The 26,558-nt window shown below is 43.1% G+C and overlaps 3 protein-coding genes across 4 annotated transcripts; 1 reads left to right on the top strand and 2 right to left on the bottom strand.

The window, feature by feature from the left end:
• The first annotated feature begins 383 nt into the window (after nucleotides 1-383).
• Nucleotides 384-3,340, top strand: LOC137915900 (dehydrogenase/reductase SDR family member 7-like). 2 transcript variants are annotated; one of them, XM_068759020.1, is made up of 7 exons: nucleotides 384-664; nucleotides 1,175-1,327; nucleotides 1,421-1,527; nucleotides 1,782-2,021; nucleotides 2,163-2,285; nucleotides 2,370-2,585; nucleotides 2,843-3,340. In XM_068759020.1, the coding sequence occupies exons 1-7, from the start codon at nucleotides 535-537 to the stop codon at nucleotides 2,882-2,884; spliced, it is 1,011 nt and encodes a 336-aa protein (XP_068615121.1). In that variant the 5' UTR covers nucleotides 384-534; the 3' UTR covers nucleotides 2,885-3,340. The 2 variants fall into 2 exon arrangements, with proteins under 2 accessions (XP_068615121.1, XP_068615122.1); XM_068759021.1 differs by lacking the exon at nucleotides 384-664 and adding an exon at nucleotides 750-805.
• A 639-nt stretch (nucleotides 3,341-3,979) lies between these two features.
• LOC137915899 (pecanex-like protein 4) lies at nucleotides 3,980-10,797 on the bottom strand. Its single transcript, XM_068759018.1, has 10 exons — nucleotides 10,100-10,797; nucleotides 9,819-9,998; nucleotides 8,920-9,458; nucleotides 8,718-8,818; nucleotides 8,502-8,624; nucleotides 7,570-7,930; nucleotides 6,131-6,234; nucleotides 4,953-6,058; nucleotides 4,649-4,835; nucleotides 3,980-4,500 (listed from the first exon to the last, which is right to left on the bottom strand). Exons 1-10 carry the CDS (start codon nucleotides 10,795-10,797, stop codon nucleotides 4,249-4,251), a joined length of 3,651 nt encoding a protein of 1,216 aa, XP_068615119.1. The 3' UTR covers nucleotides 3,980-4,248.
• Nucleotides 10,798-14,650: 3,853 nt separating this feature from the next.
• On the bottom strand, nucleotides 14,651-25,936 carry LOC137915902 (leucine-rich repeat-containing protein 9-like). The gene is made up of 31 exons (XM_068759023.1): nucleotides 25,919-25,936; nucleotides 25,382-25,600; nucleotides 25,010-25,150; nucleotides 24,826-24,889; nucleotides 24,654-24,724; nucleotides 23,842-24,024; nucleotides 23,319-23,474; nucleotides 22,984-23,177; nucleotides 22,710-22,841; nucleotides 22,440-22,619; nucleotides 22,205-22,322; nucleotides 21,960-22,086; nucleotides 21,726-21,866; nucleotides 21,521-21,636; nucleotides 21,139-21,324; nucleotides 20,936-21,055; nucleotides 20,582-20,773; nucleotides 20,373-20,498; nucleotides 20,105-20,245; nucleotides 19,832-20,006; nucleotides 19,498-19,718; nucleotides 19,282-19,404; nucleotides 19,071-19,198; nucleotides 18,855-18,963; nucleotides 18,636-18,769; nucleotides 17,999-18,135; nucleotides 17,321-17,538; nucleotides 16,716-16,784; nucleotides 15,740-15,877; nucleotides 14,897-15,046; nucleotides 14,651-14,797 (listed from the first exon to the last, which is right to left on the bottom strand). Exons 2-31 carry the CDS (start codon nucleotides 25,532-25,534, stop codon nucleotides 14,651-14,653), a joined length of 4,290 nt encoding a protein of 1,429 aa, XP_068615124.1. The 5' UTR covers nucleotides 25,535-25,600; nucleotides 25,919-25,936.
• Nucleotides 25,937-26,558: the final 622 nt, after the last annotated feature.

The raw sequence follows: 26,558 nt of genomic DNA, 5'->3' as shown, positions 1-26,558 counted from the left end.
GTGTAAAACCATTGCGTGCCATTATTGTCAAACTCATAAATATATTTGCACCATTTAGCATATCCTCACTCATCTCTCAAAAGAAAATTAACATGAAGCAAAACAAATATGTGAAGCTGAAAACAGTCATTTGAGTTTCACATATTTTTCCAGTGCTTTCTAAACTTTCTAGTCTCCGCACTGATCCTGACATTCCATCCAACTGTCCGACCCTCCATTTATCCGCTAAACATCAATCGCATTTCCTTTTACATTAACAATGTATCCACAGAAAGTTGTGTGACATTGTGCACATTTTGAGACGAAACTCTGCCTCAGAAGCACTCTCGCGAGACTTGCGCGTCGCGCGTCACGCGTAATTTATGTTTTGGCACGCTCGGGGAAGGAGAGGAAGCAGGAGTCTAACATCTAATAAGAATGCAGCGTATTCTTTTCATTCCTGACGTGGAGCTTTTGAGGATCATTTAAGTGGAAGAGACTAAAGTAGTCGTCGGACTTGTTATTTCCATCGACAGTATTTAAGTTGGCTCCAAAATGGACTGCTGCGTTGTTACTGCGCTGTGGTGTCTTATACCACTTTATTTGCTCATTCGTCTTGCGCTTTTTATTTTCTCTGATGCAGACTTCACTCTGCTTTGGGCAAGTCTGTTTGGACATGCGCCAGGTAAGCCACCCCCGTCTTTACGCGTCCTTTTAACTGGGCCTTTTACGCGCAAAATAGTGCAATATCACTGTGGCGGTGGCGACGACCCCTCTACGCAGAAGATCGGCAGCATGGTGTCGCTTTTGTTACTGCTTGTATTAAGTAAATACCAACCATTTATATTTATATTGCTAATAATAACATCCAAGAGCAACTTTAGAGGATTTTTTTTTTGTTTGTTTACTAATTGTAACTAGGTGCTAGTTTTCACTGCTGTATGTATTTTCAGTGGATTTTTCACACAACAAAACAGAATTAGGAGACATCTGTAAATGAAGTGATACCAGTAGTATACGGTGCTTATCTCTGAATGAGTTCTAGCAAAATAGAGAATATTGGGGGGGGGGGCATTCTGGAAATCAAATGATCTCAAATTGTTTCCAAGGTGCTTGGAAGAGACCAAAACCAGTGATATACACAAATTTGGCATATGGCATGAAATACCAACTGCTGTGTGTTTCCTTTATGCAGAGAATAAACTAAAGGGTCAGGTGGTGTGGGTCACTGGAGCTTCGAGTGGGATTGGAGAGGAGCTGGCCTACCAGCTAGCGAAGTGTGGCTCACGCCTCATCCTGTCTGCTCGGCGTGAGGATGAGCTAAGTCGGGTGAAAAATCATTGTTTAGGTGAGATATTTTTATTGTAAGCTACGTTATCGGCTCATTCAGCCGACTTTAAACATTTGCTAACTCTATTATTTCTGTCATTTATTCTCCAAGAGTGCTCCGATCTCCAGACTGACGATATTCTCGTTCTTCCACTTGATCTGTTGGAGAGGTCATCACATGAAGAAAAGGCAAAAGCTGTGATCCAGCACTTTGGACATGTAAGATCGCTGCAATTACTTTATTACAAAGCAATATTTTTGTTTGCATGACTAATAATTCACTTTTACATAACGATTTTCCAGATCCCTGAGGTAATAGTTGTCCACTTTGTCCTGTTTTGAAAGACAGCTTGTTAAATTGGTACAATTTCACTTAACTTAAGTGTTCTCTTGCTTTCATATTATGTTCATGTGTAACTCTGAAAGTGAAATAATTCCATCTATTAAAATCACACTTTTCTCTTTTTATTCAGATCGATGTCTTAATTAATAATGGCGGTCGGAGTCAGCGCTCTCTTGCTACAGAGACGAGCATTGATGTGTGTGAGGCTTTAATGGAGCTCAACTTCCTGGGTACCGTTTCCATCACCAAGCAGGTTCTGGCTCACATGATGCAGCAAGGCCGTGGGAGCATTGTCACCGTCAGTAGTGTAACTGGCATTATGGGTGTGCCCCTGGCATCAAGCTATGCTGCTAGCAAACATGCTCTTCAGGTAAAGAGAGAATGGAAAGAAACTACAACAATCAAAGAACTCTCTGATGAAAAAAAAAAACACATAAGAGTTTTATATGAGAAATAATTAAGATCAAGATCTTGTACATCCCATTTCTGATTGTAATTAAATTGTCTAAAGGGTTACTTTAATTCCCTCCGGATTGAGCTGAGTGATCGTCCAAACATATTCATCAGCATGGTGTGTCCAGGACCTGTGAAATCACAAATTGTCCAGCATGTGTTCACAGAGGAATTGAACAAGGTGATGTGTTTTATTTATTATTACACAACTGCTAATAGTTAATTATTTCAATTAACGGTAACTGTTTCCCTTTCATTACATAAGCCTCCGCCCAATCCTGGTGACCAGGACTATAAGATGCCAGCAAGTCGCTGTGCGCGTTTAATGCTCATCGGAATGGTCAACGGTGTCAATGAGATGTGGATTTCGCAGCAGCCCTTCCTCTTGTTATGTTACTTGTGGCAGTACACGCCCACATTTGGTTGGTTCGTCATGAATACGCTTGGGATAAGGAGGATCCAAAATTTCAAGGCTGGTTTGGTAAGTGTATGATCTCTAGAGGAAATCTATGCACCATCGTGCATAGATGACCTTTGCACATACCAGGGAGATCTTCTGATTTTCTGAATTCAAGTTGATGCCTTTTGTTAAAAATAATTCCAGACACAATGTCCTGAATTATTTCTGACAAAAAATTATATTGGAGATCACATACTCATACTTCATTACAAAGAGTCTCTGGAGCTCGACCGCTTATACACATTGGCACTAAAAACCCTTTTCTTTTTTTTGTCCAGGATGCAGACTCCTCTTACTTCACAAAGCCCAAGACATCCTGAAAGTAAGGTCAATGCCAAAGATGGATTCCTTGGACTTCATATGGAATGTTTAATCCAATAAATGGATCTGACCAGCATATATTTTTGATTTTCTGACATTAAAATCCAAAGAAATGTTTTGGGGTGTTTATAAAACCACGGAGGAATTTAAACTGGTGCTGGTTGTCATGAAAAATATATTCAGATGTTGGAATTAATGATAAAACAAAAAAAAATCAGAAAAGAAACAATAACTTGACATGCCTGCTTCCTTCTGAAACTGCCTTGATTAGAATTTAAATACAGTAAATCAATGTAATGGACATTTTGCTGATTGTAACTTCTTTGTAACCGCTCAACTGATTGTAACTGCTCGACTGCTTTGAAATGAAATGCATCTTATTTTTTTATCATGTTATATCTCTTCTACAATTGACTAAATCTGACCTTCTCAATAAATCAGTGAATTGTCTATCATGTTAATGATTTTGTTTTCAAATGTTAAGTAAATCTTATATTTCTCTCTTGTAATAAGTGGTATCAGTCTGAACTCCTGGTCGAGAGCCTTCGTGGTACATCACATTCCTTCAGAAAACTGTTGAATTATCCAATACAATTCTAGTTGGAATGATCTTGGTTTAGTGAAACAAACGCTGCCTCTGCCAAAGCTGTTTTATTATAATTATATACAGATACACATACAAAGATATGTACAAAAGAAAAATTCATTTAACTACCATATTTCAGATTGTAAACAAGTGGATTGTAAACAAAACAATAGCAATGAACACCTTGACCACACAGCAAGACATACCAAAGGCACATCCTCGACATCTTTAAACATTAAAGTCCTTTTCCCGGTTTTGTCATGAAGGGAAATTACATGGAAATTGTAATGCAAGAAGCCCAATAAAACCAGAGATATTCATTGTGTTTTCTAAAAGGGAAGTGATGAGTACACTTAATGACATCTTTTTTTTTTTTAAGCATAAACATTAATAAACCACAAAACGTTCTGTGGAAGCCTCACCTGTTTTTCTTTCCACTTTAATGTGCTGTTCTAGGAGGTAGTCCACATTGTCAGTTTACAGGATTCTGCAACGAGTACAGGGGTAACAACTGCTTCTCCCTCAGCGGTGTAGGAAACAATGCCCCGAATAAGTTGTTTCCCATACCGACATAAGTCTCCTGAATTCTTGTGTCAACAATTTCATAACATTCAATACCACTGAAGGTACTCTTTCTTATCTTTGCTAAACTTCCAAACATGACCTTCCGAGTGTCCTTTAACCTTGGAAACTAAAAAGATTCCATACATTTCTGTGACAGTACCAAATAAGAAACCATCTATTCACAGAGTGGGTTCAACAGGAAGAAGCCATATGTCAGAGGCAGGGGAAATGAAGGGGGGCCGAGGAGTAAATGGGGTATCCTAGAGGAGGATCAGCTGCCTGAACAGTTAGGTTCCTCAGCATGAAGGGGTGAGCCTGGATGCTGTAACGCTCCTCATCATCGTTAGTAGCGTACAGGAGCTCCCAGGATAAGTTTGCCCACTGACCTCGCACACCCTCTCCGTTCAGACGGCCCACATGCACTAGCTGCTCCTGCAGGGAAAGGACTCGTCCCGTGTAGGTTCCCTGCGGATCAAACAGGCATTAATAGAAATATACTATACATCGCCGAGACAGGCTCTGAAACGTTAAACTAAATTGCATTCCAGTGTCTGAATATAAATGTGCTTGGGACTTTTTATAGTTTAGACTGAAAGTGAAATATTGCTGTTACCATGGCGAGGTCCTGTCCTAAACAGAATAGGAATGGCTTCTCCTGAAGGACACTGTCGTGCCAGCCTTTCTCAGTCACCAGGCCGATGTACCAATCCCTTTCATATTCCTCCAAGGTACTGAACAGCTCTTCAGGAGACGCCAAGGGCCCGAGACTTGCTTGATCAAACAGCAGCTTGAAACTGAACCTTATGGCAAACAAAAACAAAAAGTTAAAAGTTCAGGGAAGCAACATATTTTCCTGCCACAGATAAGCTCTGGTGATAATTAACAAAACTGGGTCTGCAACAAAACTGAACATTTACCTGAAAGCACGAAGTGCAAGTTGGTAAAGTTCTTTACTGGAGGAGAGCCAGTTGAGTCCTTCCGTCCAAGGTATATCTCCACAATAGAGTCTGTAGACATAACTGGGGCTTGTAAAAGCAGACTCCGCCCCCAGTGAGATGAGGCATGACATTGCAACACGTGTGTGCAGCTCTTTCAAGACTTCGTCCTCCTTCAGGGCTTTAGTCATGTCCTCTGTAGTCCCGCCCTGCACAGCAGGACCAAACTGCCCCAAGGTGAAACGAAACCAGTCCTCGGGAAACAAAGACCTGAGCTGCAGCAAACGGGATGGCAGCAAAGGAGCTGTCCGCCAGCCCATCGGTAGGTTGAATACCTCTGACTGAGGGCAGCTGAAGTTCAGCTGAGGGAGAGAGCCGGGACTTTCTGTGAAGACCTCTGGGTTATGGCCTTTATCTGCTGCTGGCATGGCGATGCCCAGACCCAGAGGCTGCAGTGGTTGCAGGGCAGAGAGAGCCATGTTCTCAAAAAGACTGTCCATTTCTACAGAGCCGGGCAGAGAGGCCCCCGTCTGCAATGCCATGTGTCCGGGCTGGGCCTCCGCAGTCACTAAAGCCACAGTCCGCCGGGTCGGTTGAGGTCCAAATAAGTCATCCTCATCTGACCAATCCCCAAAGGAGGTCAAACTGGAGCTGTCCTGTCTGAACCTGAGAGAAGACACATTGGATTCCACGATGACGGCTTCAGGTGGCTGGTTACATGTAGTTTGGGCCAACTGGGAAGACTGGGACTTCCTGCCTCCAACTCCTGGCCCTTCTTCACTGCCCCATAGAACTCCTTTATGCTTTTGCACACCGTGTCGAAGAAGCAACCACACCAGTGCCTTGAGAAAGTCATCCTGAAGTTTTCGCAAGTTGTCATGAGAGTCAATAATGCCAGAGAGAACATTTCGGGCATCGGAGTAGACTCTAACTGCAAGGGTAGCGCAGGGAGTAAGAGCATTCCCCCAGTGCAGGTTAAAGCCCTGCGTGAACCCAAGACGTTCAGGACGCTCAAAAGCAGCTTCAAACACCTCGTCCACCCTTCGTGCCTCCACTGTGTGGCAAGATGTCTCCTGCAGCTCCAGACCCTGAAACAAAGTGAGCATTATGTAACCTTCTTGTGACTGCAAGATAATTCTAAAAAGAAAAGCATGCACCACCTTGATATTGACTGTACAGTAGCCGTATCCTCTCTCCAGGATCATTATCCAAACCATGCGGTCCTGAAAGCGGCCAAGAAAATGAGAGCCAGGGGCTAAAGAACCTACAAAAGAGTAGAGGTGGGGGGGGGGGGGTATCCAAACATCTATCATGTTAGAAGGCAACTCGGGAAGAACAGTGTCTTTGTGCATAATGTAACGTAAAGGGCATCTTGTAGCACATTTCTCTTTTCATCAGCTTTGCGTCCCTCTGCTGATTACGTTTATAACGTGCTCACTGGATGAGCTGCAGGGAGACGCTTCCCATCACCGTCGTACAAGAAGGTCATGATACCGTTTTAACTGGATGACTGCACAGAGATCTAAATATTGAATGTTTTCTTGGCCTTAGCTTTCCATCAGGCTCCAAAGCCATCTTCAGTATAATGTTGTTGTTTTTTTGTTCACCAGAAGGCAAGCACACACGTAAACAGCAAAGCTTTTCTTTTAAGTTAAATAGTGCGCATCCTGGTGAAAAATAATGTCATGTCCCATAAAAACAGCTCAGAATAGCCCCGACCAATGCCTCATGATGGGAAGTGAGATACGAGGCAGTTTACTACCCTGCTCAGCGCTCCTCCAATGTTAACAAAGCAAAAGAGCATCGCCATGAGCAGCACTACACCCAAAATAAATAAACATGAAGACACGATCGCTGCTTATTTATTCAGTTTTGAATCATCCAGTCATAAATAATCAATTGTTCCCCTCCTGATGGAACCCAGAACAAAACCCAAGCAGTAGCTCTTGCAGGCTTCGGAGTATGACACCATTAATGGTGCAGAAACATTTGGCTGTAATGAAGATCAGAGGGTTTTTTTTGGGGGGGGGGGGGGGGTCACATCACAGGAAGCTTAACTGGATCATGCAGGCCCACATTTCTGCTAGCAATACCACAGAGCTGCCCACAACAACATTCCTCTCACTATTAAACCGTATGAGGCGATGCTCCAATGCTCACTGAGTTGCATAACGTCTCTACTTGACCTATAGGAAAGTTCAGTGGCAGCAATAGTACAAGTCAAAACACATGCCAAAATAATTCGAGTTTTGTTGGAGTGGCATGTGTAATGTTTGCGGCTCTTTAATAGCTTTAGCAGCGAGAGAGTATAAGCAAAAGGTAAACATAAATCACAACTCCTTTTCTCCGTCTGTATTTCACCTGTCATTAAAAAACGCAGTTATTGAGACACAAACATTTCTAAGTTTTTGATGGATGGGTCAAAAAATCTTTGGATTTTCTCCAAAGTAATTATTTGCAGCGTTATTTGGATTGAATTCGCTGTGCTCAGTGAGCGATGGACATGTAATAGATATGTTCAGACAGATTTGCAAATCTAGTCAATGATAAAATAGCAAAACATCGATTATTAAATAGATATCAAATATGGACCACTAACCCATTGATCCTCTTGCAAAGGCCATCCTCAGAGCATAGGCCAGATTTCCACTCATCTGCTGGTAAAATATTGAGTCTGGACAGGGACAGGCGGTGCCTACAGGGCCGGGCCAACTGCGCTGAGGCCTGGGAAACCCCACCAGGAAGACGGGCAGGGTGAAGAGGGGCAACAGAGGGGCAGAGAGCAGAGCAGAGAGTGTCACCACTGCCAGTAGCAGCGGGCAGAGGCAGGTGTTCAGAGCCAATAGAGTTCCAGCTGACTGGCGCCGCTGCTTCTTCTCTGTCCAAGATGTCACCAACAAAGTCAAGGTGAACTTAAGCTTGGCAAGAAACTGGGTCAGCCTGTCAATCATGAGGCCCACCTGGATCAGAAGAGCAACCATGGAGAGCAGTGAGCTACTGAACCACTAGTAGGTCCTACCAAATGTTGTTTGAGTGATTGGGACAATGTTTCTATCATGTATAACATCAATTTTATCTAAAACAACCACACATCTGTATTAAACAGCAAAGTGTTTTAAGACACAAGGTAGAAAGAGTACTAGACACTTAAGAGCACGCAAGAAGTACACAAGATGCATAACCATTGGTGCATTTCCACGAAGAAAAGAAGTTAGAAGTTATTGATGTTTTCCCTTTCAATGGAAGATGGGTGCATACAGTTTAGAAGAAAACATTATGTTCATAGATCATCATCATCGTCTGAGACAAATCTCTCAGAATAAACTCAGATTCAACTTGTAACCATAGAAATGGAAAAAAGCAAGTTATCAGTCGAGTCACAATATTCAATATTTTGATTTTGCAAAAAATATAAAGAAGTAAGGTTGAATTCAGACGTATCAAAAATGTTTCGGTCAAATTTAGCAAAATGCAGTTAATATGCTTTACAGTGGAGGAGGAGCTACTGCAGTGTGAAAAAAGCAAACTCACCAGAAGAAGCTGAACTCCAGTTCCCAGGTTGTCCCACCCAGGCAGCACGTTGTCTCTAGCTGCGAGTCGCATCAGGACCACCACCGCCGTTTGCAACAGAGCTTCCTCTGAACTCTGCCACACCTATACAGCAACAAAGAGCGATCACAGCCAATCCCCACGTACTCATTCTACAATTAAATAATACTGATACGTGAACTGTGAGTGTGAGCGTACCACTCTAAATGCTCGCGTGAATCCCACACTGAGGGAAACCCTATGGAGTAGTTGCAGAGATTTGTCCACTGACAAGAAAGCAATCATTGCAAATGGAGACACTGGAAAGAAAAAACATTAAATGTGCGTCAAAAACAAGTTTAGGTTTTGTTTTCACTCTTGATAGGTGTTACCTTCTTAAAATATATCAGAAGTAGCTCACCAAGATGAAGAAGGACTCTTCTGATTGCTGCAGCAACATACAAGCCTCTGTTCCTCTGCTTGAAAGTCTGCACGCTTGCCATTCCTTTAGGGTACAGAGGATTGATGAAAACTCCTCCAAATAAATAGGCCCCCTGAATCTCTCTGAGAGCCCAGCAGATCAAGTAGAGCGCAAGGAGAAGATAGCCGATAGGTGCCTGGGCTCCTGCAACCAGGCTCTGTGACTGAACTGAACCGAAGAAATGATGCAACAAGCCCGCTTCTGTCATCGCCGCCAGAAGCAGGCTTAGATAAAGCAGGAGCTCCCTGCAGCCAAGAGTCCAGCCGAAGGAGTTGGGAGTACGAGGTGGTGACTCCCCTCTGCAGAGTCCATGATCCCCAACGGCCGCCTGGGCACCTTTGCAGAGTGTACCAACCTGGCTGAGGTCAAGGCTCAGCAGAAACCCCATAGAGATGGAGAAGATGACTACACCCAGCGACGAAGGGATGAAATAGTTACACACAGCTACGCCGGCAGATACTCCGAACATCAACAGCAGCCTGTGGGACAGCAGACATGCATACAGTCAGTGCTGAGGATGTGCATGCTGCTGTAAGAGTCAACTGGAAATTGGGATGAGGAGACGGAGAAAGACGATGAGAACGTTTACTCCAGATGAGGGCTCTGTCAGACTCAAATGGGCACAGTGAAATTATAACAGCGTAACTGGCGAATATATGTAGATGTAATAACTGTAATACCAGAAGATACAAGATACATTCATTACTATGTAATAAGCTATGAAAAGGACAAACTGGCATCATTCATCTGTAACAGTCCCTTCTGTGCTCTTTGTCTGTGTGTTGTCTTCCTTCTCAATGCATTGCAACAATTCTGAAGAAGGTTCAATGAACATCTACCTGAGGTTGCTGGACATGGGCGAGCCTCCTAATCCAAACACGAGAGCTTGTTCCATACCCCAGAGGAGCAGGGCATCCAGTGGAGGCAATAAACCTAGTGCCCACAGCAGAGGTAAGAAAAGGAATAGCACATGAAGAATTTGGCTGGCCAATTGGAGCTCAGGGGCAGGACCTGAGAACCTACATGAAACAATGACATTATATAATTACTTATAATAACAGAAAACATAAACACATTAACATATAAGACTTCTTAATTCATTATTTTTGCTCTTGCTCACCTTTCAGCCAAGTCCACAGTAATAAAAATGAAAATATAGAGGGGCCGGGTGAGCGGAGTGATCTCATAAGTGTCCTGCGCCTGGAAAGTTGCCGTCTCTGTCGCTGTATTTACAATGAGGGAATACTCAGCTATACACAGCGTCACCCAACTCAGGACAAAGATGACCAGCGATATGGCAACGCCGCCATACAGAGCGGTCAATCGTCCAAGTAACACATACCATGTCCCAAAGCCACAGAGCACCCCAGCTAGGACTGCGTGCAGCACAACATTGAGCCCAAACCTCTTCCCGGGGGCAATGAATCGAACGGTCTCTGGGCTAACGCAGTGGGTGAATTCCACTTCCTCTTCATCGATCAGGATGTTGGGGGCGCCGAGTCTCTCCACTGCGCCACTCCTTCGTGATGCGTATAACGCCAGGGCCTGGACAGCTGCTGCAGCCCCAAACATGAGCGTGCCAGACAGCACTGTGGCATGGAGCTCCCGAAGCAGCTGCAGCTGGCAGAGGAGGGTACCGATGCCCCCAAAAAGCCATGGTGTCAGGAACAGGACAGCCTGATTGACATAGACATACGGTGGGGCACAATAGCCCAACTTGAAACGCGGACCCCCCAACACCGTCTGCGGGAAGCGCTTCCAGAAGAACTCCTGCTTGTACTCATTAAGAAGGGGCACATCTGGCCCCATTCTGACCATTCCCGGAGGGGTGGCAGGTCATCTCCACGGAGCTGACGGGCGGAGTCCATTCATTTCCACGTACACAATGAAGCTATGTGGAATGAAGCACACTTTCAGTTAGACGATAGGCAAATGACCAAACCAGCGAAGGACTGACCCACAACAGCACGTCCTGCCTGGGCCTTCTAATGTAGTAGCGTCACACAATATGTCGGTAGTAAACAATAAAGGAGTTTACTGCCGTTACACCATCAACCATCTTCCAAGGAGGTGAATGTCACTTTGTTTTACAGATCTGCTGGATATTAGACGTCCTGTAATCAAGGGGTTCGCCTGCATGAACGTTATTGATCATATTATTCTCAGGTTGAATTAGAAGTCATATGCCATCCAGGTAATGAGCGAAGAGTACGGTGTTTACTAGACTTCTGTAAGAATGTCTTTGTCTCTGCGCGTTAGCTAGCTATTAGCAGCAAGACTTTAGCTTGACTCTCCTTTAGCATGTTACTACTAAGAGGTAAATAACAGCAGCTTGGTAACCTGGATGGTCAGTGATATGAGATAGACTTACCGTTAACAGCAGAATAGCCAAATCGATTTCAAGTTTGTGTAAAGAAAAAAAAGTATAATATGTGCGGAATTATCAGGAAACGATTGGAATTCGTTTATAGCTACTAGCGAGCTAACTGCATAAAAAAAACAAGCATCCTCGGCGTGACACGCAGAGAGATTGTAACCAATAGGAGTAGAGAGAAGAGGAGAGCGTGTCTTCTGATTGGTTTAAAACATGTAAAACCCGCCTCTCGTGTCAGCCAATCCCACGCCTTCAATAACCCTTCATTATTGATATAAAATTGACCAACAGAGATCAAACAATAACCTTGGAGTGGCTCCTTGTCCGTGCGCAACTGCGCATAGCTGTTTACTGTCGCTGAAATGGAGCATGAGGCGTTCAATGCGCACCTTGGGAATTTAAAATAGAATAGAATAGAATAGGACTTTATTGTCATTACACACGGTGATGCAATGAAATTAGACAGGCTCTGTGTTGTTCTTTTTTTCTTTCTTTAAAAAAAAAGCACTGTGTTTTTTTAAAAGCTGCCTGATGAACAATACCAACTTGAATTAATTCTTAAGAATGCAAAAAGGCCGATGCCAAATTGGATAATCTACAAAAGCAGACCACCTGACTGCTCTGAAGATTCCCATTATATTTACCAGAAAAACGAACATTCTTCTCTGTTGCGTGGCCATTTCTGCATTGTTTCTGCCATGCTAACCACCTGGAACACTTTGAAATAATGTGATAATCGACACACAAATAACCTGATAAATCACACACAAGTCCTGTTGTGCTACACGTCTGCACAAAACTCAAATAATTAAACTTTTCATTTTAATTGCAACTCACTAGATTCTGTTGCCTGATTCGCCTTCTCGTTTGCTCTTTACTGTCGGGACACACTGTCACGGTGGACAAATATCAGGAAAATATGGCAATGTGGCAAAATTGCTTTTAGATAAAAAGTAGAGAATATATTTGAGGGGATTAAAAATGAATTATTCAACAATAAAATAATGTATTTGTTGATGTTGACCTGAAGTTGGTTGCCGTCAGCAGCTGAAAGAAGATCAAATATTTTATATTACACAAACAATGTAATTGTAACCAAAGCACTTCTAAAGTTAATACAAGCTGGTGAGTGTGTATTGAATTTGGAGCTTAATGTTGTTCATCCATTACACGCACTCCGCATAATGCTGCACAAAACATCAATCACTGTCCCCGTCCCGCTCACGTCACTCACATCACCCAACCCTAAGAGTAGAGTAGATAGCAGTGAAAACACGGTCCATTCAGCAATTATTCACAGAGTCTTGGACTAATGGTGCTCTGAATGAACAGACACAGCAAATGTAGGGAGTTAGTGGGCCGGCAGTAATGGCCCCATACAGAGCACGTGTTGTTCTATGTGGGTGTGGGGGGGGAGCATCATCTATAACTGATTCGCGACAAGCACAAACATGTCTAATTATGAATCCAGACTACAACTGCAGAAACTACAGCTCACCTCCCCTCCACCGCCCACTCTGTCTCTCTTTCACTCCCTCCTTCCCTCCCGTCCACGTTGGACTTGATATCAGGCAAAATGAAAATGTAACCTGTCACATTCCATCCCGTCCATTGGACCAGCATATAACCCTGTGGTACGTTCACATGAAGGGCGGGAGCAGAGGAAGAGAGACATGGAGAGCAGTACATCTGGCTTCACTCGGAAATCATGAATTATTCATCCTTATGGTAATTTATATTTAATGTTAAAAAATATTGTCACATATGCAAAAAAGCAACACACTTCGCAAAGTGGCATGCTCAACACGACCTTACACTGCTCTCAGAAATACAGCTGCAGTACTGATATTCTTCTAGTATATCAATACTAGGCACATTTTACTCAAAAATAAAATGTGTGTTTATCCTTTGCAATACCTAATGCATTAAAGAGCTCATGCTGAGCACCCAAATCTGTGCATTAGGGTTGCTCCCCCCCCCCCAATGTGAGTCCATCAGCTGCCATGTGATGTCAGGCAGAGCCAGGTAATGACAGTGCACTCGCTTGCAGTCATTAGCCCCGCTTATTGCTGGGAATTAATACAAATTAAGTGAAGTTAAGTACATGCATTAGAGGAGCCTATTTGAGTGGAGCTTTTTTTTTTTTTTTTACTTTTGCAGCCTCAAGCGGACTTCTGCCTCACTATGTTAGCAAAAGCTTCAGTGAGGACACACACAAAACCAAACTGCAGCATGCACATCTGCTCTCAACTGATAAAATGACTAGTCTGGAGGTAAAAGTCACCCAGGACTGATTAGCAGTATTTAAATCGAGAGTCAATAGAGCTCCAAGGACCCCTAGTGGTTACCTGGATGAAATATGGGTGAAAGTCTTCCGGAAAATTAAGGGATGAATATTAAATGATTACTTTTTCTTGTTACTCTACATAAAACTTGGAATTAGACAGTCCTATCTAAATCTTTCCACATGGAGGAATCCGTCACGTGTGAGTCCAAGCGGTTCCAAAACGGAAATAGTGATTTGAAATCTCTTTATATAATGTATCTCACACATTTAAGGCTTAGATAGATTTTTTTGTTATTTAAAGGACTACTAGATTAGGCTAAACTAACAGGAAGAGAGGGAGGTTCATAATCTCCTGTTCAGCAGAACTACCGGTAATATCATAAATAGTCAGTAGATTCGGTCCCGGTTACAACGTTCGCCTAATAGTCCAAACTGTGGTGGGGTTTTCGGAAAGAGGCTAACGTGATGAAAATGACTACAAAATCCATTTGGACCTCATTCTAGATTACATCTTTATCTGACCGCCTGCAGATTATTGTCCACAGAGAGGTGTGCTAAAGCTGGATTATCCACTTGCTGGTGATGCATTCGACCTAATGGATGCGATGTGCCAAACTCACACGGTCTTACATCTGTGGGTGTTTTTCACTTGTTAAGGCCCAAGGATGGAATAGCAGCAGAAATGACATCAAAACCTCTCATCCTCAGATTACCATGTTAGTTATCCAGACATGTGGAGAGAAAATTAGGTCACAGTGATTTTAAATGCATTTGAAAGAACACATTTGAATCAGCCATCGAGCAGCCCAGTTTTATTTAATTCTGATACATGACCATGGTCATTCGTTGTTGCACGTGTTTGTATCAGGGCTGCACCTCTTCCGGTCACTACATGGGTGGTGATTTGGGATTACTTGGAAATCTGGAATACAAAAAAATATATACGGAAACAGTGTATAATGACTTTTAAACAGTATGAATATGTTTAGGATTTTAGATTGACCAACGTTCTATTTTTTTCCAGGTTGAGATACGTGACGATGACTGGTCCCATCATGTGAGACGCCTGTGGTTGTCGGGTTGCTTCCTAGTCTTCCAGTGTGTCTAAAAGCAACATCAGTTTGGCCGTCTTGAGCAGTATTACTGTGCTTATCCTTGTCTGAAATGAGATTTAAAATCACAATCATCTGGAAAATCAGATCAAATAAGAAATTAATTATCTCTATTAGGGCAATGGCACACTCACGCTTGTGCATGTGATGAGATTGGGCCTCGTCTGTGTTGCCCTGTAGCCCTCCGGCTACACTGATTCCTCTTAGAGGAGTGTACCGAGGCAAGAGGGGTAGAAATCCAGGTAGGTTTATTTCGGTGGGAAGAAGAGAAGCTGCAGCGCACTGGGGGCATTGCTAAATAGAAATGTTAAATGTTAACGAGGAAGTATAACGAAGATAATGACAATAAAAAGAAGAGTTACCCTACCGATGCTCATACATGTGGAACAACAGAAGTCACAGGCACTAACTGGGAGTGACAACTGAGAAGGCGGTTTAAGAGTCACCAGGGAAGGTTAGGGTCCTAATCTGAATATCCCGGATCTATGCTCTGTCTTTTTCCACATCTACTATATGTTTAACTAGCGGAGGGGTTCATGTTGACCTGGCTAATAGGCTGTAAATCCGCTGGTGCGTTATCGGCCGGGCACATTTCATCTAATCAGCAGGATGATGCCAGCGGGCTTATCCTGCTTTTAATTCAGAGCTGTGGTAGCATTACTGCACCGGTCTCTCATAGTTCAGTCTGTTTCATCCTGCAAAGTAAAGAAGCAACCAGAACATGAAAGTGTTGGAATGAACTAACACATATATCCGTTCCTGAAAACTGACTTTATTCCCAATCCTGTTAGTATTTTGTTTTTTTTTATATATATATATATTTATTTTTAATTAACTCAGCATATTTCTCAAGCCTGAAGATAAATGGTGTCAAATTGTCTTCACACTGCCAGGTATAAAATTATGGGTATTAAATGCTGATACTTTAATTACTGTGTTGTCTCTAATGTTTTTAAATGTAAGATTGTTGTGTTTTGTTTCTTTCACCCCAGTAAGATCTGATGGATCTGTAAGGAGGAGCTCAGCACTGGTCCTCTCTTCCAAGGTAATCGTCACTCCGTCCAGGACCTGTAGCGTTGAAAGCTGCAGCACCACCTCTGGTCTGTAGAAAGAGTTTTTGGCCACCTGAAATAAAAACACAGCTTCTGCTTGATAAATGTTGCAGACTGCAGCAGTTTTATCATCGGTGTCTCAGCGAAGCCTGGCCCACGACATCTCGGATGAGAGTGACGGACACCAATGTGGTTCCAGTGACCCAGCTGACAGCAGCATCAGCCCCATGCCCAGCTGAGGGCACCCCCCCCTCTGGCAAGGATACATATTCAGCTTGATCAGTCACAGAACTTCATGTTCCTATAGGACACTGCTGCTGCGATCAAGTCGGGAATAGACGCCAAAGGATGTCCAGCAGAAAGGAAGGGACAGACTTGGATGAGGGAATATGGGTAGAGATCTCATGGATGCATTGTCTCTGGGGGTGGCTGTTGGCCTCTACCCCCTGGCAGGATTAACCCTTCCTGTGGGAAAAGGGGGGGGGGGGGGGTCAAGCAGTGCAGAGGCCACCACAGCTGAGCATGGCCCTATGGCTCTGCTCAGGCCTGATCCATTAACTCCAGATGGGTGGTGTAACGGGGCCAATCGTACCCTGCCATTTGGTTGGCGGATTTGTCTGTGATGCTGCCAGTTTGAGTCACAGCAGATGGCCCATCGTGTAATCGCTTAATTTGGAACCACTGAGTTAGGCGGGGATAGTGTGCTTCATTTTTTATTTCTTTTTTAAGTGAGAAATAGAGCTTGTGAGCAGGTTTCTTCTTCATTTCTTTACAGGTGATGGAGCTCAAACGGTTCTGTGACTGAGAGTCGTGCATCGTAGCTCATATTAGCAAAGTGAACCCGGGTGATAATTTTTCCAAGTTCACGTCGGCTAATTGTGTTTAAGTGCTCAAACATTTGAAATACTCACGGGATTACCAACAACAGAGAGCACCGTCAGCGACGGAAGAACGTCCAGTTTGTCAAGTTCTGCAATGCTCTACGAAAAAGAACAAGAACACAGATTTTAAGCTTTTCATCTTTCAAAAGTGCCTAATTGAACTTTTCTTGGCTGAACCTTTTCTCAGGATGGGAGCAGCTGCTGTGATGAGAGAGATTAACATGTGTGAGCTCTCATTAAGCTCATGGGAGAGTTTGGGCACGCAACAGGATACGGGAGTGTTTTCTATCGCTCGCAGGTTTATGGTTGCAGTTTTTGTGGGGGGCTCAGCCTCCAGAGGTAGGACAGGTGCAAAGTCATAGTCTGCTTTATTGTCAATTCTGCAGCATGCACTGGACACGCAGAGGATTTAAATTCCTTTTCTCTCGGACGCTATGTGAAACAATGAGCATTCATAACTAATGAACAATCTAGACAATTGAAAAAATATTGTATAAAAAATATTTTTAAACATCTCATGCATTCTGCATTGACCTTGGTGATCAACGTAAGAAATCATGCAGGCGTCTCAGCTGGATATAGACATAAAAAAAAAAACAGGATGTGAGAAAGACAACGCAGCCTGCGGACAATACCTGCAACCTGTTCATGCCAAGAAACAGCTTGCGGAGCTCGGTCAAAGGATCTAGATGGCTGAGGTCCCGGATCCGGTTCTCTGTTAGGTGCAGTGCTACCAGGGCATTCTGGCTGATGAAAGAGTTATAATCCAGAGCTTTGATTCGATTCTTGTCGAGCATAAGCTTTCTGAGGTGGCAAAGTCCCTCCAACCCTTCCACGTGGCTGATCTCATTGCCTGAGGAGAGAAGACATTTTTAAAACAAATGGAACAATATCGGAAAAAACTGCTTAAAATTTCAGAAAATAAAATAAGGAGCGTAAAATTGCACACTCCGAATAAAACAATAGGTAGCAATTTAACACATTAATAAGCATTTGTTGGATTGTTTGGCGCCGGGTGCGAAAGGCATCAAAATTGCAGAGACAGGTCCTGAACGTTTCTCAGCGGAAAAAGGATGAAACGCAAGCCAGGTTTGTTTTGTGGGACGAATCAACCCGACAATGCTCAAGCTCAATCAAATTCATCAAAAGCTGCTGAAAAGACAGTCAGTTGGTCTTTTCTTTATGTCTCGTCTCCCACCTGGCCTCAGGTCAGCGGAAGGCTTTGCTCTCAGCGCTCGTCTTTTCACAGGCTCTATAAAACACACTTTTAACAGTCTTTGTGTGGGAGGAGTGCTTTTCCCAACCTTACACACCTTGAAGAAAGAGTGCTTTAAGATTGGTGAGCCTGCTGAGCTGTAGATTGGCCATATTGGAGATCCCATTGTGTCTCAAATGCAGAACCTCCAGACTGCTCATCAGCGGCTCCAGACGGCAATTGGGCCAAGTTTCCCTGCCACACAATCACAGAATGAAAGTTTGCAACTTGTGTGGTTAAAATGAACATCTCCACCTCCCTCCCGTTGCCTGGATGAGCTAGTCAGACCCCCCATTTTAGCTGCTACATGCCGACGTGTTCTTGGGCAAGACATTAAAAGTGCAATGGTTTGTCAGCCCAGCAACCTTGTGTGGCAGCTCACTCCCATCAATGTGTAAAGTGGTATTAACATCCTTCATTAATATTAACAATATATACATGAGAATTTAGAAACATAAAATAATTATAAAATCTAACCAGCTGGAAGTAGCGTTTGCAGGGTTTATAAGAAACAGCTGTGACAAATACAGCAATATAATAAAATTGTCAAGCGAGTTCAAACATATGGATGGTGAGTGCTGCCCCCTAATGGTCAGAGCCTGCAAGTTCAGTGGCAGCTCGTTCTTCACAATTAGTGATGTAAAAAAATGTAAATGCAGAAATTCATGAATAAATGAAATAAGAAGTATGCTTACCATTTGCCTTTGGCTGAGCTCTGCTGGCCATACCCACTGGATGGAACGTTGCTGTGCAATAACTGTTTTTTGGTTTGGTGAGTTTTCTGGCTTGGAAGGATGGACTCAATGTGGTTGTAGTTTAGACTCAACTCCTGTGAATGAAGACATTTTTGATTTGTCCATAGCTTAGGTCTATTTCGATACATGTCGATTGTTGGTATACAGTGTCATTGTTACTTTGATGTTGGGCAGGTAAATGAGGCTGCAGAAGGAAGTGAGGTTGTTGTTGTCTAGGTCGACAGCGCGCAAGCTACTGAAAAGGTCTGCTGGACACAGATCAACTGTCCTGTGTACGGGGGGGACAAAGCACGTTTACTCTGAGTAGTACATAGAACAGTAAATCAACATCATTGGGCTTATTTTTTGGATGTGTGTCTGCAGTCAGGCTATTACTTAAAGGAGCAGGAGTGCAGGATGAGGTTAACGAGGCCTGTGAAGTTTGAGTGGCCGAGCTCTTCTAAGACATCAGGGGTTAGCATTCCTTCAAATTTAAGCTTTGCATCGTCAGACTCAGTTGCATCCTGAAAAAGACAATCCGATAATGACAAATGTTCACCATCAAAACGTGTGTGAAGCTCAGCTGGTTGCTATTATCAGCACGTACCACCGCGATACCATCCAGAATTTTAAGGAAAGGAAGCTGGAAGATCACGTAAAGCCGATAGTTTTTTATTTTCTCCAATAAGGGATTCCCATAAAGGTCTAGAATGATGAGGTTCGTTAAGCCCTGGTAGGAAATAAGAGCACACAATCAACATAAGATTAAAAAATAAATCTGTAACCTGTTAGTACGTTCTTTTGTTATTTCTCTCCCTCTGACCTTCAGAATGCGGACATCTTGGGACAAAGAAATGTTGTTGTCGCCAACATAGAGCTCAAGGAGGGCGTTAGCTCTCTTGATGCCACACAAGCAACTGATACAGTTCTTCTCCACCGACAGAAAGGACAGGTTGGGCAGCTGATCTAGGACAGAGACATCCAGACTGGACAGCTGATTCCCGTCCACACTGAGTTTGGTTAGCCGGTGCAGTTTTGGCAGGCCTGATTAAAAATGAAGCGCGAAGGCAGTTATACAAATAACACTGTACATGATGGATCTTAATGTTGCAAAATATAGTCTCTTCATATCCAAGTTGACAGTGTGACGAACTCACTCAGCGTGCTGATGCTGTTGTTGTTGAGAGAAAGCTCCTCCAGCTTTACGCAGCTATCGAGACCCTCCACTGTGGAAATGTCATTATCATTAAAGGAGGCCCAGCGCAGATTGACCAGCTTCTCCAGATTGATCAGTTTGGAAATCCTCTGGTTGTCAAGATTCAGGGAGGTGATCTGGAAAAAAATGTGAGTCCGTTTTTAAGCATCTAACGCACGGCATACAGTTTAAACTAGAGATGTGCAGTATCGACAATATGTATTACGTTACTCGCCTTTTCAGCCCAGTCAAACTCAAGCTCTTGGTTCGGGCCCCAGGGCGCTGGACTGAGATGACATAGGGGTCGGCCGACCGACAGCAGGCTGAGACCGCGAGGACGGTCGCTGTCGGTGCGCGAGTGAGCCAGAAGACATGCCTAGGGCCAAAGATTTGATTGGACATTAGCACATGCCGAACTAAACACCCGGATGTTCAAGCATGTTATTGTTTTTTAGCTTTTTTTTGCACAATAAATCAACTATCTGTATCTGTTATATCTTAACCTGGTTAATCTCGGATCTGGCAACCATTTGAACAGCGATAGAAGACTCCTCCTTTGTTACCATCACATCATCCAGATGAGTGAGAGTCACTAGATGGCCCAGTACGGTCGCTCTGACTGCTTTGGGCTGGAAAAGGAAAAACAGCTTTATTTTACGGCTCCTCGTTGCACAGGGTTTGTCATTTCATGTTATTTGATAAGACAACCCACTCTCTTCCAGGGGTTGTATCGAGCGTTCAGCTTCAGCAAAGCGGGCGTGTGTTTCCGCAGCACAAGAGACTCGTCCCTGGCATTGGTCAACTGGTTCCAGCAAACATCAAGCTGTTTGAGCTGCCCCAATGCCCTCAGCCCCTCGAGGGTCGTGAGCTGGTTGAAGCTGGCATCCAAAAACTCAAGGTTGGGCTAGGATTAAGAAACCAGAGAATATAAAAGGAAATGTTTTCTTTTTTTTTTTTGTACACCACCAAAATGTCATTAAATATAACAGAATCAATTTACTACAAACATGGTGCTGTCTTATGAGCATGCACAGACTCTTTAGTTTCCTGTTTTATATACTTTTACCATGTGAGAAATGTCATCCAGGCAGGTGAACTTATTGAAGCTGATGGTGAGATGCCGCAGAGCCGTGAGGTGGGAAATCGCCTTCATTGTACTTAAACTGTTGCCATGAAGGTTCAACACCTAAGAGATGAGGCCAGTACAAGTTTTTTTTTTTCAGTTTAGTACAAAATCAAGAGGTAATTTAATGAAACCAAATTACTTACACTGATCTGACTCAGGACATTGGCTTGGGCCGCATGAAGCCCAATTTTGTCGTCGAAGCTGAAAGATTTGGGCTGTGGTTTCACTACAGGCTCCATGTTGAGGACTTCCATTTCACGGTCAATAGCATCGGACGGACTGTCATCGCTTTTAGATAAGCCGTTCTGCAACAGAGGTTGTTCTCGGCTCTAGTTACAACATCAGAATTGCTTGTGTATTTGATTTTCTTTTTAAGTTTAAACCAATAAGAAAGGAGAGGAGAGGCAAGAAAGTCAGAATATTTGCATGTATTTGGTTCAAAGACATGCAGCTAAAGTTCAGTTGCATGATCAAAAACAAAGTGGGTATAGAATAACAACATAGATTAATGAATGAATGAATTACCCCCGTGATGTATTCAAAGAATATAATGTACTCAGGCAGGACAAGCTCATGGTCAAACACAAACCACCGTCTTCGGGGAGGAACGCCAGTTTGTTTCCCGAGGCCATCGGATCCTTCTTCATGAAAAGCAGAGACAGACAACGACACTGAGCAAAGACGTTCTAAAGAAGGGGATATTTGTCAGGTCTTGTGAGATACTGCGTGCCTTCACCCAATGCAGTTCTTTCCTTGGTATCCAAATCACAGTACACAGAGTCGGCTGCGGGATAGCTGCTCCCGTGGAGCGGCTCTCCCGCGCTGACGGGCACACTGTGGCCCACGAACACTTTGGAAACAACGACCTGACCTATAGCAGGAAATTCTAAACGTAAGTACAAATGGAAGAGTCACATATGGACGGGAAAATAAGGGCATAATAATGCAAGGAACACAAGCTCACTGTTGCTGAAGGAGACTGCAGGCTCGGAATCTTCTTTGCTGGCCCGTCGCACTTCATGTTCGATTCTCGGAATGTCAGCCGCGCTCAAGCTGTTGGTCAAAGGTACAGCACCGCCTCTGTCCAAGGTCTGGTTCAAGTCAACATAGATACAGCACGATCTGCCATTAATATGAAAATAATAATCATGCATTCTGTTGCATAAATTGCTAACTGATACTAAGAAATAGATTTCACGGCAGTCAGACCTTCCACTGCGCAGCTGACTTGAAGCCGTCCTCCAGAATGCACAAAAGTTCTTCCTTTTGATGACCTTTTTCCGGCTCAGGTATGTGGAACAAGTACTCCAGGTGACGTTTATAATCCCTGCTTCAAAGATTTACAACAGATTAAATCTAGTAATGGGAAGCTTTGATATATATATACTGTATATACGCAGTTATAACGTGGTCGGTGATGTTACTGCCATCTACTGTAACTTACTGTGAAGTGTTAGCGCCGTCCTCTCTGACCAGAACGCTGCGGAGTTTGTCGTCAAAGCGAAGCCTTATCGCTCTGTTTTGGATGTGGAAAATTCTTCTGACGGTAACCCCACTGACGTTGTGACTCTTAAAGTCTGAATGGCGGAAGCGGGACAGCAGGAGGTGGCAACACGATTCAAACCTGTCGAGCACACGACACACAAAAAGTGGGCTCTGCGTTCCGTAACTGTGAACTTTAATTGTGAATGTGACTTCGACCCATCGTATCTACCAAGGGTCCGTGGAGCAGCCCTCTTTAAGACGAATGTTTCCAACACTTTCTAGCTCCATTTGCAGGAACTGGACTGTGTAGTCCATCGTGTTTCTGGCTAGGATCAAATCCTGCTCGTGTCCCGCTTCAATCCTGTATGTAAAGGAACGGGAAATTATTTTTACCCCCCCACTGCGACTGTTTTAGTAATCAGATGCTTAAATGTAGAAACATGCAGTACAGTATGAGGCTAAATTGTCCCCCCCAAAAAAACAACACTGTAAAATATACAGACTCGCTCAGTCTCCCGGTCCAGACAACTAGACTTCTTTTCAATGCCTCAATCTTGCTGTGGATTTTGCGCTCCATGGCAGCATCATGACTGGCAGTGGTTGGGTCTAAACCGTCAACCAGCTGGAACGATCCATCGTCTGGGTTGCTGGCAGATTTCTTACAAACGCCGGGCCCCTTGGAGAGATCACCTTCGAGCTATAGGGAGGTGTCAAAAAAGAAATATCTGTCTTAACTGTTTACAGCAGCAGGCGAGCATTAAAGCTAAAATAACTGAATAAATACGCTCGTCACAGCTGCCGAAGTAATTTGGAATTATCTTGAGGATTTTTTACGTACAGACTTGAGGGCATGGCTGATTCGTCTGACGCATTCCTCGGGTGACCGTGACAAACTTTTCTTCCGCTCCACCAGGTTTAATTGCCTCCTTTCCAGGTCCCTCTGAGCGGTGCGCACACGCATGTTGTAGTACATCATCTTCTTCATCACTGTGGACTAAAAGAAGATGGAAAATAATACAGATTTGGCGGGAAAAAAATCAAAGTAATTCGGAGTGTATTTATGCTGACATAAATCAACCCCATAGAATCTAATTTCAACGTCTCAAATGGGCTTCAGAGGATATTCTGCAAAGCTGAACTAAAGTAAAATGTTTCCGTAAATCATTTTAAATTTAGGAAATGTGTGAAAATAAGCGCCTTGGATTGAAATGATTTACTTGTTACCTTTTTTTTTAACTCTTGTTAATAAGAGACACTTAAGGAGAAGTGATTCAGAATTAAATATATCATCTGAAGAGGCAAACAGAGATTCAGGAAAGCTCAGTCGGGTGTAACTGAGGTCCCGCTGGCGTTCTCGCTACCTCAGCTAATTCCTTGTTTTGCCTGCTGGAGACATCGTAGATGTCAAGTCGCCGAAGCCCCGGCATGTGGTAAAGTACATGCGTGGCATAGTTACACAGCAGGCACACTGGGTTTGGGGTTGACATGGGGTCATTCAGTGCCAGGTCGGTCAGATGGGGCAAATGGGCAAGCGTGGTCAGCTCCTGTAAGAACGACAACAACGGGTTTGGCTGGTTGCGTCAAAAACACTGCAAAGAGAATTGTCAGAAAGGTCCACATTTTGTATTTCATTGCTATGCAAACAAAATAGTCAAATACTTAATATTCTCTCGCAGGCTGAAGGCAGAGAAATGATGATGAGATACCTTTTTGTAAAATCATATGCTATTTTTTTCTTTTGGCAATATTTATTTACAACAGTCGTAAAAAAAAAAAAAGGAATATAAAAAATGATGCATGGAGAATTGCAATAATATGACCTGAGGCAGTTTTGGGCTTAGAATGACCTTGAAGAAGAGAATGACTGTAAATCGACTGAATAAGAATGTCGACTGAAAAATGTAAAACTGACCCATACAAACCCAGAAAGTTTCTTTTTTTAATACATAAATAAACAAAATAATGAAAGCACAAAATGTTTTTAAATCATGCTGCTCATTAACCCTTCGAAGTTCTTGTACTGCCAGAACTGATTGGAAATATGACCCTTGCATTTCACACAGAAATTACAAATGTAATTTCCTCCGACCGAGTTTAATAAGATGTAATCACATAAATAGGAGCATATTTAAACGAAGGACTTTTAAAAGAGTATTTCTGTGTCTGGTCTTACCTTAAAGGAACTGATCTTGTTTCCTGAGATATTAAGATTCTGAAGGCTGGCATTTGAATCGAGGCTGTGTCCTTCATGGGAGTTAGAAATGATTTGAATGTTAGTTTTTCCAAAATCCCAAAAATCTCAATCAATCTCTTCACAGAAAATGTGGAAGATTCTTAAAACATACCAATAAATTCAATACTGTTGTCAGAAAGGTTAAGTTCTTTAAGATTTGTCAGTGTGTTCAAGCCCTGTAGAAACACACACACACACAATGCACTTCTATCAAAAGATAAATCAGAGTAATATAAACAATGTAAAAATGCATCGTAGATAGATAGATAGATAGATAGATATTATACAGTCCATACCTGTATCTGACTTATGTGGTTATTGTTGAGCCAGAGGACTTCTAAATTGACCTGCAACTCTAAATTATTTATTTCACATATCTGATTATCATAAAGATAGAGTTTCTGTAGTTGCAGACAATTCTGTAGTCCAGATATTCCCTGGAAAAGGAGAGGGTAAGTCAGAATATGATTTTAATGAATGTGTTATTTAATATTTGACACATGTTCATATGCACAATTGACTTGCACATGATAGACTACCATTGTGCTTAAAATACTGGCAGTGATCCACACATGCAAGAGTTATTGTTGCAAGAGGAATATTAATACTACTACTACTATTTCTGTGATTAAGCAATGATTACAAGCAGCATAAGAGAACAAACTCACTGTCAAAAGGCACTCCACTACCCAGAGCTCCTGCAGCAGAGGGCAGCTCTCGAGTGCTTCGATGTGTTCAATGGCCTGGCTCACTATGGTAAGCTGGCAAAGCCTTGGGAAAAAGGGAAGCCCGACCATGCGGGGAAATCCACTGAAGAACATCTCGATGGAGACGATGTCATTTCCTTCTTGTGCAATATTTTCATAGGACACTCTATTGGCCTCGCACTGTTGAAGAAAAATATCCATCAACTCGGGTAGCGTCCCTCAGAAAAGCATTACAGATATGCTCTTATCCTAAAAGCACAACTTGGGTGAAGAAAAACAATCAGAAATATTTAACACTTTAAATTGTGGATGTATTAGTGTGTGCACTTTGTGCAAATCCAAATAGAAATGGACTTTAAGTTCATGTGACTGGGCTTTGAGTAGGGTATTAGTAATTTAAGGTAGACTTTTGGTCAATATAAGGATGCACGCCAGATAATGAGATGTTCCATTTCAACACTTTCACATAACGACTTGAGTTTCTATTATCAGACTCACCAAGTCTTTGATCACGTCCTCGTCAGTGCGCTCACTCATCCTCGTCACTGTTTACACTGATTTATCAGCAGCTCATTTGGCGTCCATGCAAACCACGTCAGGCTTTAATAGACACAGCGGAACGTGTGCAGCTTGGCCACGTTTGGTATCAGTTCGTATCCAGGCAGCAGCGGCTGTTTGGGAAGGAGGAGCCTTTGTTGGAACTTTGCGAGGTGACCTTTCTTTTATCGGCCACACGAGGGCGCCACAATGCAAATCTACTTATACATTTTTCCTTTATTTGATCAGTTTTACAGAGCGTTATGCAGAAAATTATCTCTTTTTAAACAAATAAGATTTTTGAAACAGATAGTTTTCTAACCCGTATGAAGTCCCTCTATATATTTATTTGGCTCTTACGTCACCTTATCTGGGTCAAACCCAACACACTGCTCTTGGAAAATTACCTTTCATGTTTGACTCTGCCATCCCATGACGTCATCGCCGCCAGAGCGCTGAACTAAAACAATCAACCTCTCTCCTCTCCTCCTGCCCCCCCCCCCCTCCGAGCGACCGCACCGTGCGTGTGTGCGCGTGTCTGTGTGTCTGTGTGTGTGTGCGTGTGTTTGGCGTTTACAAACCCCAGACTCAGCTGACAGAC

Source organism: Brachionichthys hirsutus, unplaced genomic scaffold (genome assembly GCF_040956055.1).
Source record: "Brachionichthys hirsutus isolate HB-005 unplaced genomic scaffold, CSIRO-AGI_Bhir_v1 contig_566, whole genome shotgun sequence".
NCBI classification, from domain to species: domain Eukaryota; kingdom Metazoa; phylum Chordata; class Actinopteri; order Lophiiformes; family Brachionichthyidae; genus Brachionichthys; species Brachionichthys hirsutus.
Note: the sequence above shows the minus strand (reverse complement) of the source record. Positions and strands in the feature narration are given on the sequence as shown.